Here is an 18,929-nt window from a genome sequence, read left to right on the forward strand (position 1 = left end):
TGTCACTAAACTCTCGCTCACTCGAGACAACCAGGCTGTCCCCAGGAAAGCCCACTGTCGCATATTTTTAAGGATTGAAAAAAAGAGCCACTGCGGGAGGATAGCATTAAAAAATTTTGTATCTGAGAAGGCATGCATCGTCCGAAATACTGCAACGGGAGCGCAGCCTCCCGTCCCCAGGAGACAAGCCAGCACGCCAGAGCCCAGAGATCCCCAGGGCAGTTTCATTCTGAAGGCCAAACCGTGCCAGAGTCCGGTCTCCCAAACCCTCCCAGAAACGCGTCTCCGGCCCCAGGTGACAGCGACGGAGCCGGTGCCCTCGACAGGCACCACGCAGCGCCCGGCGCTGCGCTGGCACCGGGACCAGCTAAACCCAAAGGCTGGCGATGAAAAAGGCAGGGCGGGGAAGGGAAGGCTGATGCAGACATGGCAAGAAGGATGCAGGCAAGCTGCAAAGGGCGCGGGATGCACCAGCCCTTTCCTCGCACGGATCCCCCCGAACTCCGGCGGCGGCCGGCGAGGCCGACGGTGCTGGAGAGCGGATGCTCGGGAAGGAGGAGAAACTTGCTTCCTCCTTATTTTAGCCTGGAAGACCTTTTCCCCGTGCTTCTCTGAACCGGCTTCACCCACGCTCGGATGAAGGTACCGATGCCGCTCGCCGAGGAGCCGGCGATAAACCTCCCGGGTGTCGACACTCCATCCAAGGAGTTTTGGCTTCCCCTCGGTGAGGGCGGCAGGAAGCGCCTCCCGCCCGGTCCTGCCGCTGCCCGACCACCACCCCGGGCACGGGCGGGGGGCCCGGCCGCCCCCTCCGCACCCGCTCGGGCTCGGGGGGCGGCGAGCGGAGCGGCACCGCCCCGGCCCGAACCCACCCTGACGCCCGGGGCTGGGACCGCCGGGGGGGTTCCCCCGCCCGAGCCCCCCGCCCGCGGCACGTCCCGCTCCCCTCGCCCGGCCCCCTCGCCCCGCGGAGGCGCGGCTCGGCCCACGGCCCCACGCCACGGCCGCAGCCCCGCGGGGCGGGCAGGGCCCCCGCCCCGGGACACGCCGGCCCCCGCGGCCGCTGCGGGGGCTTCGCCCCGCCGGGGGCCAGGCCCCGCGGCGCTGCCCCGCGCCGGCTCCCGCAGCCTCCCGGCCCCGGTGCCCGCCCCGGCTCAACAGTTGCCCCCGGGGCCGCTCCCCAACGGAGCGCGGCGCCGCCGCCGCCGCCGCTCGTCCCGCAGCCCCGGCGGCCGCGGCCGGGCCCCCGCGCTGCCGCACCGGGGCAGCCCCGAACATGGAGGTGGCGGCGGCCGCGCTGCCCCCGGGGAGGGCTCTTCCGCCATCGCCCGGCGCCCGGCCGGCCGGCACCCGGAGCTGCTGCCGGCGCGGCCGGCCCGGGGCACGGCGGCCGCCGGGGCAGGCTCGGGCCACGCCGCCGAACTCCGCGAGCGCCCGGCGCCGCCGTCCCGCCGCCGGCGGCCGCCGCCCCGGGAGCGCTGCGCCCCGCCGCCCGCCCCGCCCCGCCCCGCCGCGGCGCCCCGGGACCCCCCGCGCCGCCCCGGGAGCGGCAGGTGCCGCCGGTGCCGGTGCCGGAGCCGCCGCGCGAGGCAGGGCAGCGGCACGCCGCGCCGTCGCGGGGCAGGGAGCGGAGCCCGCCGCGGCCGCCGCCCGCCCGCTGCCCCCCGGCCCGGCGCTGTCAGTGCCCGCCGGCCCCGCCGCTGTCCCGCCGCAGGACGCTGCCGCCCGCCCCCCCCCCCCCCCCCGCCGCCCCCCCCCGCGCCGCCCCGCCGCCACCCCCGGGGGTGTCCCGGGACCGTTTCCATGGAGACTCTCGGCCGGGCGGCCGGGCGGGGGATCGGGCCGCCCGCTCCCGTCCGCCTCCCCCCCCGGCGGTGGGTGCGGGGCCGCGCGCGGGCCCGGGGTGCCCGGGCAGCGGGGGCCGGGCGTCCGGCGCGGGGCGGCGGGGCGGAGGGGGGCGGGCACGCACCTGCTTCCCGAGCCGGGCGGGCGGCGGGGCGCGGCGGGCCGAGGCGGGCCCCTGCCCGAGGCGGCGGGTCGGACACTGGGCGCTGCGAGCGGCGGTTCGGCGGCGGCGGCGGAGACACTGGCAGCGGCAGCCGGAGTGTGAGGGCGAGAGCGAGCCGCCGCCGCGGGGGCTGACGGGAGCTGTAGTCCGGCAGCCGCCGGCCGGCCGGCCGCCGCGCCGCCCCGAGGACTGCGGCTCCCGGCGTGCCGTGCGGCCAGCCCTGCCCGCGCGGGGGGGCTGTGCGGAGCCAGCCGAGTCCGGAGAGGGAACGGGCGGGCGGGGAGGGAGGGGGCTCCGCGCCCGGCACAGCCCGCGGGAGGGGGCGCGGGGGGAGGCCGCTCCCGCCCGGGGAGGGGCCGCGCGGCTCCGCGCTCCGCGGACGGCACCTCCGGGCGGCGCGGCGCGGCACGGCACGGCTCGGCGCGGCGCGGGGGGAGCCCCACGCACACACACACACACACACACACACCACACACACACATACACACGCGCGCCGCACACACACGCCCGACCCCGCGCCGGGGCACCGGCGCCCGCACCGGGGAGCGGCGCTCGCTCCGCACCGGGGGGGGGGGGGGGAGGATGGAGGAGGAGGAGGAGGCGGCGGGGGCGGGCGCGGGCGCGGGCGCTCGCTCCACGCCCGGGCAGCGGCTGGGCGCCCGGCAGCGGGCAGCGCTGGACGGGCAGCGCCGGCAGCGAGCGCGGCGCCCGCAGCCCCGGTGCCCGCCGCCGGGCGCGGCCGCGGGGTTGCCTCCGGGCGCAGCCCCGCCGAGCCGGGCCGGGACGGCGGAGCGGGCGCGGGGCCGCCCGCCTGGCGGAGGTGGGCGCGGGGGCCCCCGCCCCGGCGGCGCTGGCGGCGACGGCGATGGCGCTGGGTGCGCTCCCGGGCCCGGTGCCCCGCCGGGCGGGCAGCGCTGCGGGGCGGGGGCGGCCCCGGGCGGGGGTCGAGGCGCCTCCCCCGCGCCATGCGGGGCACCGAGCGGCGCGGCGCGGCGGCTGGAAGTTTCTCACCGGCCGCCGCCCGAGGCACCGGGGCCCGCAGGCCCGGCGGCCGCCGCACCCACTCCCCCCCACCCCACGCCCCCCCCCCCCCCCCCCGCGGTGACCGACGCGGGGCGGCCCCGGCGGTGCTCGCCCGCGCCCCCGGCCTGCTCCGGCCCGGCCGCCTCGCCGGGCCCGCCCCGCCCCGCACCGCCCCGGCGACTGACAGCCTCGCCCGGCCCGGGGCCGCGCCGCCCCCGGCCCCCGCACGGGCCTCGGCGAGCGGCGGCCCCGCAGCGCCCTGGCGCGGCCCCGCGGTGCGGGCACCCGCCGCCTGTCCCCGGCCCCCGCCTGTCCCCGGCCCTGCCACGCCGCCCTGGGCCGTGCTCCGGCTGCCCGGCCCTGCCCGGGCCCTGCGCAGGCACCGCCCCGCTGCCCTCTCCTCTGCCCCGCTGCCTGCCGCGGGCCGCCCTGCCTGCGCCCGGCCTCGCCCCCAGCCCCTCGCCCCGGCCTTCCCGCCCGGCCGCCCCCCGGCCCCGCAGCCCGGCCGCCCCCTCCGACGCCTCCGGCCTGGCGGCTCCCTCCCCGGCCCCCCCGCGCACCGGCAGACCCGGCCGCCTCCGCGACCTTTCGCTGCCGCCCGCCGGGGACGGGCCCGGTGCTCCCCGTTTCTGCACTACGGGACGGGCGGGGAGGGGGGCGGGGGGGCGAGTCCTGCCCGCGGCGCGGGGCTCTGCCGGGGGCCGTGCGGCACGGGCTTGTCCCGGCGCTGCCGGGCGCACCCGGACGAGGCGGGGCCCGTCCTGCCGGGGACGGGCGGGCAGGGGGCGGCGGGGTCGCGGTGCCAGGGCCCGGGGACGGGGGGCAGCGGCGGCAGCGCGCTCCGGTGGGGAGCCAAGCTTTGGGGGCCGGCACCGGCGGCGGGCGAGGAGCCGGGGGCCGCGCTGGGCGTGCGGGACCGGCGTGGGGCAGCGCCGTGGGGCCTGGCCGGCTGCGGGGCTGCGGGGGCGTCGGAGGGGGGGGGGGGGGCTTGGGCTGGGCGGGGCTGCTCCCGCACCGCGGCCCCCCCCAGCCCGTCGCGGGTGCCAGAGGGGCCGGCCGGGTCCCCTCCCCGTCCCCGCGGGGTCCCCGCCGCTCTGCGCCCCTGCAGCTTGGCGCTGCTCCAGGGAGCGTGGCCCGGACCCGCCGCTCTGCTCCGGTGCCCGTGTTCTCCCCCGGGCTTGGCCTGTCCGACGGCGAAGTCTCCTTTCGGCTCGGCACGCGTGATGGGTGTCCGGGACCCTCCAAGAGGTGGGCTTATCCCACAGGGCACCGGCGACTGTGGTGTCCCCCCAGCTGGCACATCGAGGGTGGCACCCGCACCCCGGTATCACCTGCCGCTGCCGGGAGCATCCTCCGCAGCCTCGGCACCAAACCTTGCCTCTGCCTGAGAAGGGGAAAAAATATCTTACAAGGGGATCGAGCTCTTTTTTTTTTTGCCGGAAAGGCCGCAACGGCCTCGGGCAGGAGACGGCGCGTCGCCCCTTTGGGGATGCGGGCGTGCTCTGGGAGCGGTTCGGGGTGCGGGCCCGCAGGCAGGATGGTGCTGAGCGTGCGGGTTGGGGTGAGGTTTGGTGAAATGCGAGGGGCCGGCGGCTCTGGGGGAAGGCGGAGAGCAAGGGCTAAGCCGAGGAAGGCTGGGAGGGAGGAAACTCTTCCTGCAGAGAGGAATTACTCGGTTTCTCCTCCGTTACATCCGTACCTTCTCCTGCCCGTTGCCTCCAGCCGGGCTGTGGGCAGCCCCGGTGCCAACGCAGGCAGAGAAGATGCGCAAAGAGGCATTTCGGAGGCTGGGCGGATGGTTAGGAAGCCGGGCTGGCACAGCCTGCAACAGGCGCACGACCGGCCCCGGGTTTATAAGGACCTAACTTATTTGCATCCTGATGCAATTAAAAACAGACGGTTTGAGCAATGGCCTCATCCTGCAGCTGGCCTCGCCCCAGCCCTGCAGGGACTGCGCTCAGGGGTGCACGGTGCCGGCCGGGAGGGCTCTGCATCCCACCACCGCATCCTCTAACACCGCTCTGCTCCTCCCTCGTTTAATTAGAACCTGCTAACGCTTTAGCGTCTTTGGGATGGGACGATTTGCACCCAGGGGCTTTCAAAGGTGGTGCTGAAAAATGCTGTGGCTCTCTTGTTAGTGTTCCGGGGAAACGGGAAAGTCTGGGGAATGAGGAACATCCCTCGTCAGGGAGCGTGGTTAATCCGATGCCGGTCATGGGCTAACTTGCAGAAAGGCCAACGTGAGTTATCTGTCGATACGCGCTGGAAAAATATGATTGGGAACCCTCACCAGTAATTTCCCAACAGAAGAAAGCCAGGCTGCCTGCCGCGGGTGGGGCTGGAGGCTCGTTTTAGCTCGCTTCCATCTCAGGGACGCATCGCCCGGGAGCCCGCCCGGCCGCGGGCAGTGCGGGAAGTGGCAGGCAGCCCTGGGCTGCTGCCTTGCCTCGGCGTTTCCTCCACGCTGCCTGCCCGGGCAGCAGGGCTCCTGCCAAACTCCGCCGGTCCGATGGCACCCACGTGCTCTCCGAGTGCTCAGGGTGGTCCCCAGACCGAAGGGGCTGTGTGTCCTCTGCCCGCTGCGGTCCCCTGAGCTATCAGGGCTCGAGCACTCGGCTCTGACCTGGCCTGCAGCCACTGCTGCTGCTGCTTTTGTTATTACTGCTTCATTTTGTTTCTTTTTTTATTTATTTTGCCCCTTCCCTCTGGTTTTTGGGCAGGATCCACATTACTCCCCCCTCCCCGAGCCAGAAACAGCAACGCGTTGGCTAATGCACCCAGCCAAGCACCGGCTGCAGCAATGCCGCTGGCACACGGCACGCTCCGCTCGCTGCCAGGCTGCGGGTGGGGAGACCTCAAACCCTTCTCGGGACCATTTCAGCCTCTCTGCCCGTCCCCGAGCGGCTCTCCACCTCTCCAGCTGGGCTGCTAGGCCAGGAGATGCAAAGGGATCTCTCCGGTTCAGCGGGGCACCTCGGAGCCTTCTCCTCCTGCAAGGGTGGTGGCAGCTGGTGGCGGTGAGGATGGCTTGTAGCTCCTGGCGCCAGGAGAAGAGCGACGGGGCTGATACCCCGTGCTTGCCGTGATGCCGCGTCCAGCTGTCTGCTCCACGAGCATCTTGTCACCAGGCTGGTCCTGCATTGGACATCCCAGCTTCAGAGCTTGGGCAGCGCTGGGAAGATGGAGTTGTGGCCGAGGAACCAGCCCTGAGCCAGGGAGGGGGTTCCCTGTAGGACAGAGAGGGCGTCCATTGCCCCAGGGTCTGGCCCTCTCTCTCTGGGTTTCTCGGGGCTTTTCCTTCTGCTCCAAAGAAGGAGCCTCGGTGCTGCTCCGTCCGTGTTGGACAGACAGCTCACCTGGGTTTTACTGATGTAGTAACACCGATGAGAGGTGTCGGCTCTAACTACAGACCTTGTCTTCCCGCTTTCCATGGGCCATCCCCACTCCAACGACAAACGCTTCTGCAGCATGTTGGAAGGTGCGGCTAAAAGATGCCAACTTCGTCGGGGCAGCTGCCTTCTCCTGCCTGCTCGCGCCTGGGGGACAGCGGAGAGCGGGCCGGAAGGCCACGAGTCCCGCTGGGGACGGGAGGGGCCAGGCTGCTGCCCGCCGTTGCGCTGTGCGGCCCCTCTTCCCCCAGCTTCCCAAAGGGGCTTGCAGCAGGGACTAAGGAGGGACGTGTGATGGAGTCCCACCTCCTGCCTGAGAAACCGCGTCTCTTCGTTACGAGCTTGGAGGTTGGCGTTTTGAATCCAGCCACTGGGGCCAAAACAACGCTGCTTCTGCATTGGGAAGGGGCTTTCATGGCTTGAGGCTTTGGGTTGCTTCACCTTGGACCTTCCGTGGGCGCCACAGGGAGCTCAGGGCTGGCCTCTTCCTCCCGACATGCTCCAGAGGGATTTTCTGGGACTCACCTCCGTGCTGGCTGGAGAAGCGTGGAGAAATGAGGCATCGCCTCTGGTGAGCGGTGCAGCGGGGCGTCAGCAGTCAGCCCGGATCACGGGGATGAGGCGGGGAGGAACTGTGCTGTGCCGGGGAGCCGAGGGAAGAGCTGGCAGCTTGGGCAAGAGCAGGCAGGGCAAAGGGATGGAGGGGAGAAGGATGCAGTGGGTGAGCAGAGCTTGGGGTGCCTGGGGAGCCCCAGAAAACAGGCGAGGAGCCCAGCGTGGCTGGGAGGGGTGCCTGCAGGGAGCCCTGGCTCCGCTCCAGCCCCTTTCCGAGGACCGCGCGGCAGGAGGCTCCGGAGAGCGGCTCGCTGCCGGCAGAGCTGGGCCTGCCCCCGCTCCCCTGCTGCCCCAGGGCTGCCGCACCGGATCCCCGGCTCCTTCATCGTCCGTCCTCCGGCCCCGAGCCCCCCAGGTCCGGCTTCGGGAGCCGCTGAGGGCTCCTAATTGTAACCGGAGACAAAGAGAGCCGGTCTTTGACCGCAGCGCTGACAGCCCGTGCCTGGCGACGCTGAAAGCACTGCCAGCAGCCCCGGGGATGGCCTGCGGCCCCCCAGGAGCTGAGAGCTGGAGTGGCCATCGATGCCCGGCCTCAGGCATTGCCCCCCAGCTCCCGGTTGCAGCTCCCCACCGCTGAGCCACAGGGGTGAGGGCAGCCACGCTCCGCACGGGGACGCGGGGAGGACCCGGCTGCTGCCGCTCGCGTGAGCGGGCGAGCCGCTGCGGAGGCTCAGGGCCGGCCTTGGCTCGGGCGGGACAGGGGCAGCCGGAGGAAGGTCGGGCAGGGAGCGGAGGCAGCGGAGCGGGGAGCGCAGAGGGGGCCGAGGCAGGGAGGGGCGGCGTGGGCTGAGCCGGCTCCGCGTCTCCTGCGGGCACGGAGCGGGCACGAGTGCGTCCCAGTGGCGCTTCCGCGCTTCTTGCTCCTTGTCTTTGCGGCTCGGGCTTGCTTTTAATCAGGATTTCGCTGTGTGCGGAACGAATGACTGCGACCTCTGCGGTAGCTGCGTTTAAACGAAGGCTTGCTTTTGTAGCACCGGCCAGGATACGCGTACCACGCAGCCGCCTGCCATGAGGACATCTGGCTGAACGGCCTCCGCTCACCCCCCCGGCTTTGCCTCAAACCTGCCCCTTCAGGGACCCTCCTTTCTCCCCCAGGAGGTTTTTGGTGCTGCGGCTCTGCCGGGGGCCGGCCAAGCATCCCCCAGCTCCAGGATGCTGCTGGTTCGGGGCTTGGCTACCTGGTTTCCCCAGGTGTGGGGGTCCAGCGCGGTGCCCCGCTCCCTGCCCGGTGGCCGTGACATCCCTCCCTGCCCCGATGTGCCCAGCACATCGCTGGGGGAGTTGCAGGGTGGCGGCCGGGACAAAGTCATCAGGGGGATACGGGGACTTTCCCCCTCTCCTTCCCAGGCAGCTGAAGACAGACGGGGACCCGTCAGCTCTGGGAGACCCAGAATGTGACATTTCAGCATGACCCAGGTGACCGGGTCCCCATCCCGGATGGGTGACAAGGCTGGCGGCTGCTCCAGCCCCAGCGACTGTTCAAAGCCGGCAGCTGCCCGCGTCCCAGCGCCCGTCACCGAGCTCGGGGTGAGAAGCGGTTGGGTGCCACCGCACGCCACCCGGGCAGCCGCCGCAGGCCCTGGCCACCCGTCTCCGCGGGAACGGCCCCGCTGCGGGTGCGAGGGTCCCGGCTACAGCATCTCGGCGGAAATCTCTTGCTCAGGTTGTGCCGTGCTGGATACGGCATCTCCATGGAAACCCTCCCGCTCAGGCTGTGCGGGCTCGGGAGATGCCATCTCCACGGAAACGCGGCTGCGGCGGCTGTGCAGGCCGGGATGCGACGGCCGGGCACCGGGTGCCCGCGGCGGGAGGGTTGGGGGTGTCCGGGGTGCCCCTGGCTGCAGGGTGATGGAGGAGAGCCGGACCCACCTCCGAGGCCGAAGAGGGCCCGGGGGAGCGGGGGACGGAGCGCAGGCCACCCCTGTCCCCAGCACGGGGGCGGGAGGGACGGGGGAATTGGGGGGGGGGGGTTCCTGTGCCTAAAATACCAACACAAAATCTGCCTCCCCTGCCCCATCCTCTCACACGGTGCCAAGCGGAGCCTCCCGCCTCCGTCGGGTTTTGGGGGGTCCCACCCCGGGGCTCAGCCAGGCCTGTTCTGGGGAGGGCCATTTCCTATGCCGTGGGGCCGGAGGCGTTCAGGGGCACGGAAATCCCCGGATCCAAATGAGTGAGGGTGCAGGACCCCCCCGACGGCTGGGGGGCCCCATGATGGCCCTGGTGCTCGCACGCACGTCCCGCGGCACGGGAAGCCGCAGGGCTGAGATTTCACCCTCAGAAATAGCCCAGACAAAATATTTTACAGGTTATTTATAGCCTGCATTAAAAAAAAAAAACAAACAAAACAACAAACAACCACCAAAAGCCTTTTATTTGTTGATTTTAAATCTGCCTTTTACTTTCATTCAGCTCCCGCTGGGCTCCCCGGATGGCGGGTGCAGGAGCCCGGCTGCACCGGCGGCTCCCCGGCGGCTGGAGCGGCCCTTGGGGTCGGGCATCGGCTCTCCCCGGCCAGGCCCCTGTGCCGGGGCGGCTCGGGGGGCCACCAGCAGCGGCTGTGCCGCTTCCTCGGCACGGCACCCACGGCACCCGGCCTGGGCACGCCGCAGCCCCACCGCAGCGCTGCCCGTCCCTGCCCCGCTGCCCGCGCCTGCTGCCCGTTCCCCCCAGGCCGAGCGCCCGCGGGTGCCGGCCCAGGCCGGGAGCCACCGCCGCTGCTCGCGGCCGGGATTAGCCACCGCTCCCTGCTGGCACCGGGAGCGGCTCGGCCGCCCTCGCCGAGGCTCCTGGCTCCGTAAGCCCGGCTTTGACGTAGCCCAGAAAGTAGGCCAGTAAGAGCAAACTGCAGCCGCTCGCAGCTCTCTCGAGGGACGCGGCACTCGTGCGGCCGGGGGAAGGCGCGTGCACTCGCGCCGTGGCTCCCCGGGGGTTACCGTGCGGCCGAGGAGGCGGCTGGCGAGGAGGGGGTTTTCTCCCGGCACCGGAGCTCCTGGTACCCACCGACTCGCGCCTTGTGCCGTAGCCGGAGGCCGGCCCCGCCGCTGCACCGGGAGGGGAGCCGGGCTGGAGCGCGCCATGGGAAGGGCAAGGATCAGGCCGGGAAAGTCCCCGCGGGGAGCCAGTCCCCAGCCCGCAGCAGCTCCTTCCCTGCGGCAGGGCCCCGCGGGGCTCCCCGGCCCATTTCCGCCCCGCCGGCAAGCAACAACCCCCCTGCGAGGGGCTCCCCCAGCCCCGCTGCCCTGGGAGCTGCCAGCGGGCATCCCGGCGTCCCCCTTCCCTGCAGCGGTTTGCAGACCTGGAATGGGTTTTTAATTAAAAAAAAACAACCCAAGCACTGACATCCCCGCGCCCAGCAATTTTATTTCTGCAGGGAGGTTGGAGGGACAACCGTTGCCCTTGGTGCGAGAGCGCAGCAGCTCCGGAGGAGCCTGTGCCGGAGCGGGCAAGCTGGCCCAGCAGCCCAGAGGGGCCAGCACGGCAGCACCGGTGGCCCTGCTGTATCTGGGTCCTTCCTCTCGCTCATCCCCAGCAGCTCACGCTGATGCTTTTTGCATTTATTTCTGAAGCATCTCTGGATGCTGGGAAGCCCCAGTTCAAGCCCAGTCCAGCCCAGCGCTGCCCTTCCTCGCAGGATGAGGCACATCCAGCTCCGTGGCTCGAAGCTCTCCCCTCTCAACGCTGGCTGAGCATCAGCCACGCTCGCGCCGCAGGACCCACCGGCCAAAATTCAGCGTGAAGCAGCCTCCAGACCGAGGGGCCGCGTGCCGGCAGGTCCCGCTCGCTGCTTCAGGTGGTCCCAGCTTGTGACAGCCACAAACCTGCCCGCTCCGCCGAGGCCTGAGCTGGTTTCAGACCTGGCGGCCTCGGTCCTCTGCAGGATCAGCACCCCAGGACGGGGCTGCCCTGGTGCCATCATCGCCCCAGCCCCGGCAGGGAGCACTGCCCCCACCCTGGGGCAGCTGAGGAGGTCCCAGCCCAGCTTGGGGCAGAGCCAGACCCCTCTGGGCTGTGCAGCCCCTCCTCGGGGGTGCAGGGGACGCCCCGCACGACGGCAGGCACAGCGTACAGCGGGGGACAGTCCTTTGCCACGTGAACGTGGGAGAGAGGCCAGAGAGGCGCGTGGGGCTCCCCATCCTTGCAGACAAACGGCAGGACACCGCTCCGAAGATGCTGCTGAGCCCAAAGCCAGCTCTGCTCTGACCGGCGCTGGGCCTCGAGGCTTCCCAAGCCCCTTCCCAAGCCCAGGTACTCTTTGAGCATCCCAGGGCTGGGAGCTGGGCTGGCTACGAGACAGCCCATGGCGCCCAGCCGGGCACCAGCCTGGGGCTGGGAAGGAGGCAGGCAGAGCCCTGGGTCGGGGCAGGGGGCCCGGCCGGGGCAGACGAGGGAGGCCCCCGCCAAGAGGGACGGGGACAGCAGTGCCACAGGGATCGGGCTGGCCCCAGCAAACTGGGGCTGCAGGGGAGCCCAGGGCCGGCTGCGGGCAGGTGGAGGTGCGGGCAGGGGGGCTGCGCACGCCCCACGCCAGCACTGCCTTCCCCTGGCTCCAGGGCACTTTGGCTTTCACTAAAACAAACAAGAGATCCCCCTACTCCCCCGGGACACCCCCAGGGGCCGGGGGGTGAAGGTTTCCCACGGCTTTTGGGGCAGGCAGGGCAGAGGGAAGCTGGGCTGGGAGCTGGGGCCACCAGCCCAGCGAGGGGCTACGTGCTGTCACGGCACGGAAACGCTCCCCGCTTCCTTTCCTTTTTTTTTTTTTTTTTCAGCCCAGAGTAAATTCATGCAACACAACCACAACCCCACCCGCAGGTGAGCACTGTCTGGCCACCCCAGGGTGCTGCACGAGCCAGCGACACCCAGGCCGGGTCCCTGGCAAGGTCACGGCTCAGGCAGCACCCACCTCGCCCCCCACTCCAGGAAGAGTGCCAGCACCCAGAGCACAAGAGCCCTGGGTGGTTTTGGGGGGGGGAAGCGGGGAGTCACAGGGCACCTGCTCTCAGGCCCACGGGTGCCTGCGCCCCAGTCCCACAGGACAACCCCCCTTCCCCGGTACGGCCCGGCTGGAGGGGAGAAGGGCGACCATGGCAGCCCCGGGACCCCGCCTGGCCGCTTCCCCGGGCCCAGCGCGGGAGGAGGCATCCCTGGCCCACGGGACGCGTTTCCTGGGAACAGCGGCAGCTCCAGCTCCTTCGCTCGGGCTGGGGAGCGTTTCTCCGGCTGGCACGAGCGCAGCACACAGGGGAAGAGAGGCCTGGAGGGCTCCCTGCCTGCTCCTCCTTCACCGTGAGGCTCGGGCACATCCCTCCGCTAGCGCTGGACTCACCGAGCACCCGACCGTCACCCTGCGAGGGGTGGGGTGGGCAGGGAGGCTGGGCTGAGCGGCAGGAAGAGGCAGAGGCAGGCAGAAAGAGGCAGGGTGGCTCTGTGAGGGCAGCGCCAGCTCCCAGCATGTGCAGAACAGCAGCCCCCCCCTCACAGAGCCGCCTTCCAGCTGATGGGGTTTGCCAGAGCTGGGCAGGAATTACCGCGGAGCTGCAGGCGGACCTGAGGAGCGGTGCTCCGCAGCAGGCTGTAAGAAAGCCCCTTTAGCCAAGATGGAAAAAAAAAATTATAGAAAAAAGTTGTATTATACATTAAAAAACGGGGGCATGGAAGACAAAAACAGAGGGCAGGGGAAACCCAGCCCAGCTCTGACGGCTGCTCCACGCCCAGCCCCAAGCGGCACCTCCCGGGGCCGACCCGCAGCGAGCCGTTCACGTTACACCAGGCCAAAGCACCCTGCCCCGCGCGGGGCCCCAGGGCCAGGCAGGAGGGCAGCAGCTGTCCTGGCCCCGGGCGCTGCGAGGGCAGCCACGCAGACCGCACGGACAAGGCAGCCCAGGGGGTTTATTGCGGGGGAAGCGGTAGAAGGTACTGGACAGAACCAGGGGCCTCTCCCAGTTCCTCCGCCTGCTCCAGTCCGAGCACCAGAGAGAGACGGGCGCAGAGCTATCGCGCTCTCTTGCGCGGGCGGCGAAAGGGGTGCTCTTGCTGCTTGGGCGCAATTTCTAGCGCCGGCCCGGCTCCGCCGCCAGCTGCGGCGGCCACGTCGGGGACATCCTCGGCAGAGATGGGCTGGATGATGTGGCCCGCTCGGGTGATGACGCGGGGGGCGGTCAGCTTCTGGAAGGCACGCTGCGTGTTCCACGTGGTGCCCACGGGCGTCCGGATGCTGTGCTCAAACTGCTGGTGCCTCTCAAAGGGGAAGGGCAGCTCGCTGACCTGCGGGGAAACAGCGCAGCGGGGTAACTCCCACAGCGACCCGGCTCAGCACCCAGGGGCTGCTTTCATCCCACGCTGCCGCCGATCCCCCCTCGTCCAGGACCCGCTCACGCTCTGCGCTGCCAGTCCCCTGCCCCGCTGACCACCTCGCTCCAGCCCCTCTTCCAGCAGACGCCAGGAGGGCTGGCACAGCAGCGGCAGCCGTCAAGGGAACAAACTCCTGCAAACTCCTCCGGCCTCCGTCACCCTGCCGGCCTCTGGGTTGCCAAAGCGGGAAACGATGCAGCCGGGCAGGGATTACAGGCAGGGATCCAGGACGTTTTGGGAACGGGTCACAGGAAGGTTCTGGGCCAGCCTGGGTGCTGGAGCACCCGCTACTGCCGCTCGCGGAGGCCGGGCGTCACCCACCTGATGTGCTGCCGCGTGGATGTTGCGCTGCTCGCTCATGATGACGTGGGGCAAGTGCTGGTCCTTCCTGGGAGGCGCCGGGGGTGGCTTGAGCAGGAACCTGCCGGGCAAGCGAAGACGTCAGGCCCCGGTGCCGGGCCGAGGCACGTTGCTGCAGCTCTTCCACACTTACCGTTTTATTTTCTTGGTGCTGGGCTTCAGTCCCGTGCCTCCCCACTCGCCCCAGCCCGGCAGCACCAGGTTCACCGACTGCGGCTTCGCAGCCTGCTCTGCCTTGCGCTTCTCCCGGCGGAAGTCAGCGACCACATCGTCCCCGGCAAAGGCCTCTGTGATCACCCCTCTTTGGTCGAAGCCACCCTCCTGTGGGGAGAGGAGTCAGTCCCCTGCAGTCACCCGCGCCCTGGGACCACGGGGCAGGCCCGTCCTGCTCACCTCCTCCTCCACGACCACGGGCAGGCTGGGGCACTGAACCTCCTGGGACTTGCCAGCCAGCACAGCCTGCAGGCTAATGATCTTCTTCTTGGCTGGTGGTTTCTTGGCACGCGTGTCCCCCGCTTTGCATTTCTCCTGCTGCTGCACTCGCTTCTCCGCTCTTGCAGCCGCTGGCTTCTCTTGCTCTTCCACACGCTCCTCTGAGGCCAGAGCCTCGACGTCCTCCATCGTCCGCACCCGGCCCAGCTGCTCCGACAGCAGGATCTCCTCCTGGGCCCGGGGAGGCTGCTCGATCCCTAGGCTCGCCTGCTCCTCGGCACAGACGGGGTGGATGGGGCTGTCCCCCGGCAGTTCAGAAACTGCCTCCGTCTCATCAGCACCTACGCATTGAGGCAACAGGTGAGAAACAGTCACCCACGAGCAGGGAGGCAGAGAGCAGGACGGCTGTGTGAAACCGGGCAGAAAACAGCCCCCGCGACCCCCTTTCGTTTGCCCAACGCTGCGGCACACCAGACCCGCGCTGCCCGGGGCCGCGAGCTCCTCACCTTGTCCCTCAGGGCTCCCCGCCCGCTGCTGCCGCGCGTGCCGTTTCTGCGCAAAGTCTTGCAGCAGAGCTTCCTCCTCCGACACCTCCTCCTCCTCCTCCATCTCCTCCTTGCTCTCCGCAGCACCAGGCACCGCAACATCTCCGAGACCCTCCTGCACCTCAGGCTCCTCGGCTGGGCCACTGGGCTTGCCCAGCATCCAGGGATTAGCTCCGCTGGCACCCGCAGGGATGGTGGGGACAGTCACCGACGTGAGGTCCTCTTCAGGCGCATCACCTGGCTCCTCCTCAGGCAGCTCCACCCGCACCTTCTGCATCAACTCCTTGTTCTTGGCCAGCTGCTCCTGCATGGCCTTGCGGGCCTGGGAGGGGATCGAGATGTTTCTAACGCAGGCCAGAAACAACACGCTCACCTTCCTTGCCCCACCTCAGCTGCCTCCCCCTTCCCCAGCCTGCGTCGGAGACCTTGTTGTGGCCTTTCAATATATAACAGGGGCTTATAAGAAAGACGGAGGGAGACTTTCTACCAAGGCCTGTAGCGACAGGACAAGGGGCAATGGCTTTTAACTGAACGAGGGTAGGTTTAGGTTGGACATAGAGAGGAAATCCTTTACGATGAGGGTGGTGAGACACTGGAGCAGGCTGCCCAGAGAAGCTGTGGATGCCCCGTCCCTGGAAGTGTTCAAGGACGGGTTGGACGGGGCTTTGAGCAACCTCACCTGGTGAAAGATGTCCCTGCCCGTGGCAGAGGGGCTGGACTAGGTGATCTCTGAAGGTCCCTCCCAACCCAAACCCTTCTGTGATTCTATGATCTCACCTCCAGGTCATACTTAGCCATAACGGCCCTGGAGCGGGCCCATTTTCCCTTGTTCTGGTGCTTAAGACTCATCCGCTCCTGGCGGGGGGGGGAGAGGAAGAGAAGCATCAGAAAGAGCACTCTTGTGAGCAGGGCCTTCCCAAGGGGCGGGGGAGAAGCGCAGAAGCAGCACCTGCATCCTGAGCTGCTCCAGCTCCTCCAGCCTTGCCAAGGCAGCCTCAGGGTCCGACTTATGCAGCAGCTCAAACTCCTTTAAGGCCTTGCGCCTCTTGCTTCTTTTCAGCACGCGATGGTACCTGCAGCCCAAGGGCGAAGAGCTCACGGTGCTGGGGAGGCCTTTGGGAACGCAGAGCTCTTTTGGGCAGGAGGCTGCCCGACACATTGCGGATCCCGGGGGGGAAGGGGGCTGCTCTGCCTTCCTCCACGTTTTGGCCATACCCACGCACCGGGCAGCATCGGCTCCAGTGCCAAGGGCAGGACCCGGCCCTCTCCCACCGCACCGAGCCCAGCAACGGCAGAGCCTTACTTCTTGCTCTTGATCTTCTTCTCTCGACGAGCCTTGGCTTCGTAGTAGGACTGCACGACCCGAGCCTTCTGCAGCTCTGCCCGCCGCTGCCGGGCCTGCCAGGGAGCGCAGAGTGAGGGCAAGCGCCGAGGAAGAGGCCTCCAGAGCCAGGGCGTGGCAGGGGGGGAAAGCACTCACCTCCTCCAGGCTCATTGCCTGCAGCGAGGCCGTCTCCTCCGGCGTCAGGAGCGGGTCTGTGATGGGCTGCTGCGTCTTGTGGAGCAGCCCAAAGATCTCCTGCTCCAGGGGAGTTCGGGCCTGTTGGGACGGAACAGACACAACAAGAGCACGATGAGAACAACTGCAAGAGCCGACGCTCACCCAGACGTCCCAATCCTTTCTGGTGCCCCGAGCAGGTCCACGGGAGGGCCCACTGAAGCGTGTCCCCTCCTCCCGGTGGCTGGGGTCACAGCCCTGCTCACGGGTCCCACACAACAGCTCAAGGCTCCCTACGAGCCTGCCTCGGCACCCTCCCAGCCCTCGTGCAAGGTTAGGGCAGGCAAAATTCCTCCCGGGGTAGAGAAATAGGCTCGCAGTTGACAGGCAGTGCTGAGCGGGTAGCACCGGACAAGAAGCACGCAGCAGAAGTTCCAGGCCACGCGACACCACGTCCCGCCAAAACAGAAAGGGACCTTCGGGCAGATCGAGGCGAGTGCCGGGTACGTCGGGAGCTCGGCAGGGGCCGTCTCTCACCTGAGCATCTGGACAGCTGGGAGAGCTCTCGGGGACGACAGCGACTCTCCTGCCAGCAGCACAGCCCCCACCGGAACTCGCACTCAAAACCAAAAGCATCCTTCTTTCATAATGAAGATTTACAGATGCGCCGGCTTTGGCAAACCAACCCCCCCTCTGCCTCAGCACAACTGGCCGAGGGCTACTAGCAGGCAGCTGGCTCAGCCCAGGGACTGGGAAACGGCAGACTCAGCCCGTGTGTCTAGTGCCGAAAGGCTAAAGAGAGGAGAGGGACAGAGCAGGCTCCAAACCCTCTGCTCACGCCTTACCCGGCCTCTCCCAGCGAGCACTCACACACCTGCTTTGCGTGAGGAACGCAGAAGACTTCCCTTTTAATTTTCCCAAGCTCAGCGTGCACCTGCCCAGAGCCTCGGCTACCGGCTGGGCCTTCCTCACACCTTCCTCGCTCCTCCCAATGCAGCCAGGAGACGTCGAGCTGCCCCAGCCGACCCCTGGGAGCTGCGTGACACCTGACAGCACCCACCTTCCATGCTGAAGCCACTTGCTCCAGGGGGACGACTGTAGCAATCTCCTGCTTCAGGGGGAAAACCAGCTGCTCCGCCCGTCGGTTCTGCAAAACCACCTGCTGCCATTTGCCCACGTCTTTAGAGGTCCTGACGTAGGCAGCTTCCCTCACGACCTGCAGGCAGGGGCGAGAAGGGAAAAGGCTGATGTAAGGAACAAGAAAAGCCAGTCCGCGTCAGAGAGGAGCAGAGGGGCACGCAGGGCCTCAACTCTGCTGCCCATAAGGCCAGAACCTCCCTCTGCCGCCCGCACGGGCCCGCTCACCCGCTTCGCCTCCTCTTTGCTGAGCGGCAGCTCCACCGCCTTTTTCTGCTTCACTCTGGTCAGCTCTTTCTTCACGCTGCTCAGGGCGGATTTGGGACGGATGGGCTTCAGGAGCTCAGACAGAACCAGCTTCTCCCCAGCACCTACACGAGGTCCCGCACGTCAGCGCGGGCGCGGCGTCCGAGCCAAGGGGCTGCAGCTGCATTCAGCCCAAAGATCCAGGGAGACGCAGCACACCCCAAGCCGTTGGCTGCGGGCGGGCAGCGCTGTCCCGGTCAGACAGCAGAGCTCTGCCCAGCCTGCCGGCGATCTCACCTTTGCAGCTGACGTTGAACTCGGACACTTGCGCGCTTGCCTCCGTACGCTCCGCCAGCTTCCGCCTGCGAGAAAAGAAAATAACCCAAAAGGCTGCTCGCGTGCCCCCCACCTGCTTCTCCTCCAAACTGCCGCCACGGTGGAGGCAGAAGAGCTGGTGCCACCGGGAAAGGGAACCGAGCGCCCGCCCCCTTCCAAAGCGCTCCTGGGCAGCCCCGCAGGGGCAAGGGGCAGAACGGGGCCGAGCCCCGGGAGCCCCGCAGACGCCCTCCACTCACCGCTTCCGCCCGGAGAGGGAGCTGACCGCCTCCAGGAGCTGCTGGTGCCGCCTCTCGCCGTCCTCCTGCCCCTGGCACACGGCAGGCGCGGTCAGAGCCCGGCCCGGCCCGGCCCCGGCACAGCAGCCGCCCCGCCCGAGCGGGCGCTGAGCACGGCGGCGGGGACAGCCCCGGCCGACGCCACCGGGAGCGGCGTCCGCTCCCCGGTGCCCCGCCACCGCCCGGCCTCGCCCCGGGCCCCCCGGCCTGCGCCCGCCCGGGCCGCGGCGTCCCCGGCCGGGCCAGGCTGCGCTCCGCTGCGGCCGCCCCGGGACGCAGGGGACGGGGCAGCGCCCGGAGCTCCGCACGCAGCGGCGGCGGCGGCTGCCGGGGGAGCGCGGCCCCGCTCCGCTCACCTCATCCTCGCCCTCGCTGGCGCTCACGGCCGCCTCCACGCCCAGCCAGTCCTCCGCCATCGCGCCGCACGCCGGGCCGGCCGGAAAGCGCCGCGCCGCTCCCGCGCGACCAGCCGGAAAGCGCGCCGCTTCCGCCCGGGCCGCCGCCGCCGCCCGCCGCGCTTCCGCCCTCCCTGCCTGACGTCACGGTTGCCGTGGCAGCGCGGCCCGGCGGGCGGAGCGGGGGCCGCGCCCCGGCCCGGCCTCGCAGCGGGGAGCCCCGGGGGGGCGGCCCGGCCCGGCCCCCGCCTCGCCGCAGCCCGGCGCGACCGGGCCGTCGGAGCGAGCTTCCCCAGGCAGCTCCGCCCCGGGTGCCCGG

At 69.8% G+C, this 18,929-nt stretch overlaps 2 protein-coding genes across 2 annotated transcripts in view; both read right to left on the bottom strand.

Annotated features, from left to right (window-relative positions):
• BCORL1 (BCL6 corepressor like 1) overlaps positions 1 to 2,162 on the bottom strand; it is a 29,702-nt gene extending 27,540 nt beyond the window's left edge. The window contains exon 1 of the mRNA XM_075512975.1: positions 1,970 to 2,162. The gene's annotated coding sequence lies outside the window, so the exon portion shown is untranslated. The remainder of the gene's footprint in view (positions 1 to 1,969) is intronic.
• Positions 2,163 to 12,903: 10,741 nt separating this feature from the next.
• On the bottom strand, positions 12,904 to 18,704 carry UTP14A (UTP14A small subunit processome component). The gene is made up of 14 exons (XM_075513085.1): positions 18,572 to 18,704; positions 18,177 to 18,247; positions 17,899 to 17,963; positions 17,584 to 17,726; positions 17,279 to 17,434; positions 16,201 to 16,320; positions 16,024 to 16,118; positions 15,670 to 15,793; positions 15,498 to 15,575; positions 14,682 to 15,042; positions 14,137 to 14,516; positions 13,877 to 14,064; positions 13,705 to 13,804; positions 12,904 to 13,296 (listed from the first exon to the last, which is right to left on the bottom strand). Exons 1-14 carry the CDS (start codon positions 18,629 to 18,631, stop codon positions 13,024 to 13,026), a joined length of 2,214 nt encoding a protein of 737 aa, XP_075369200.1. The 5' UTR covers positions 18,632 to 18,704; the 3' UTR covers positions 12,904 to 13,023.
• Between the last annotated feature and the right edge of the window lie 225 nt (positions 18,705 to 18,929).

Source organism: Mycteria americana, chromosome 10, assembly GCF_035582795.1.
Source record: "Mycteria americana isolate JAX WOST 10 ecotype Jacksonville Zoo and Gardens chromosome 10, USCA_MyAme_1.0, whole genome shotgun sequence".
Taxonomy (NCBI): domain Eukaryota; kingdom Metazoa; phylum Chordata; class Aves; order Ciconiiformes; family Ciconiidae; genus Mycteria; species Mycteria americana.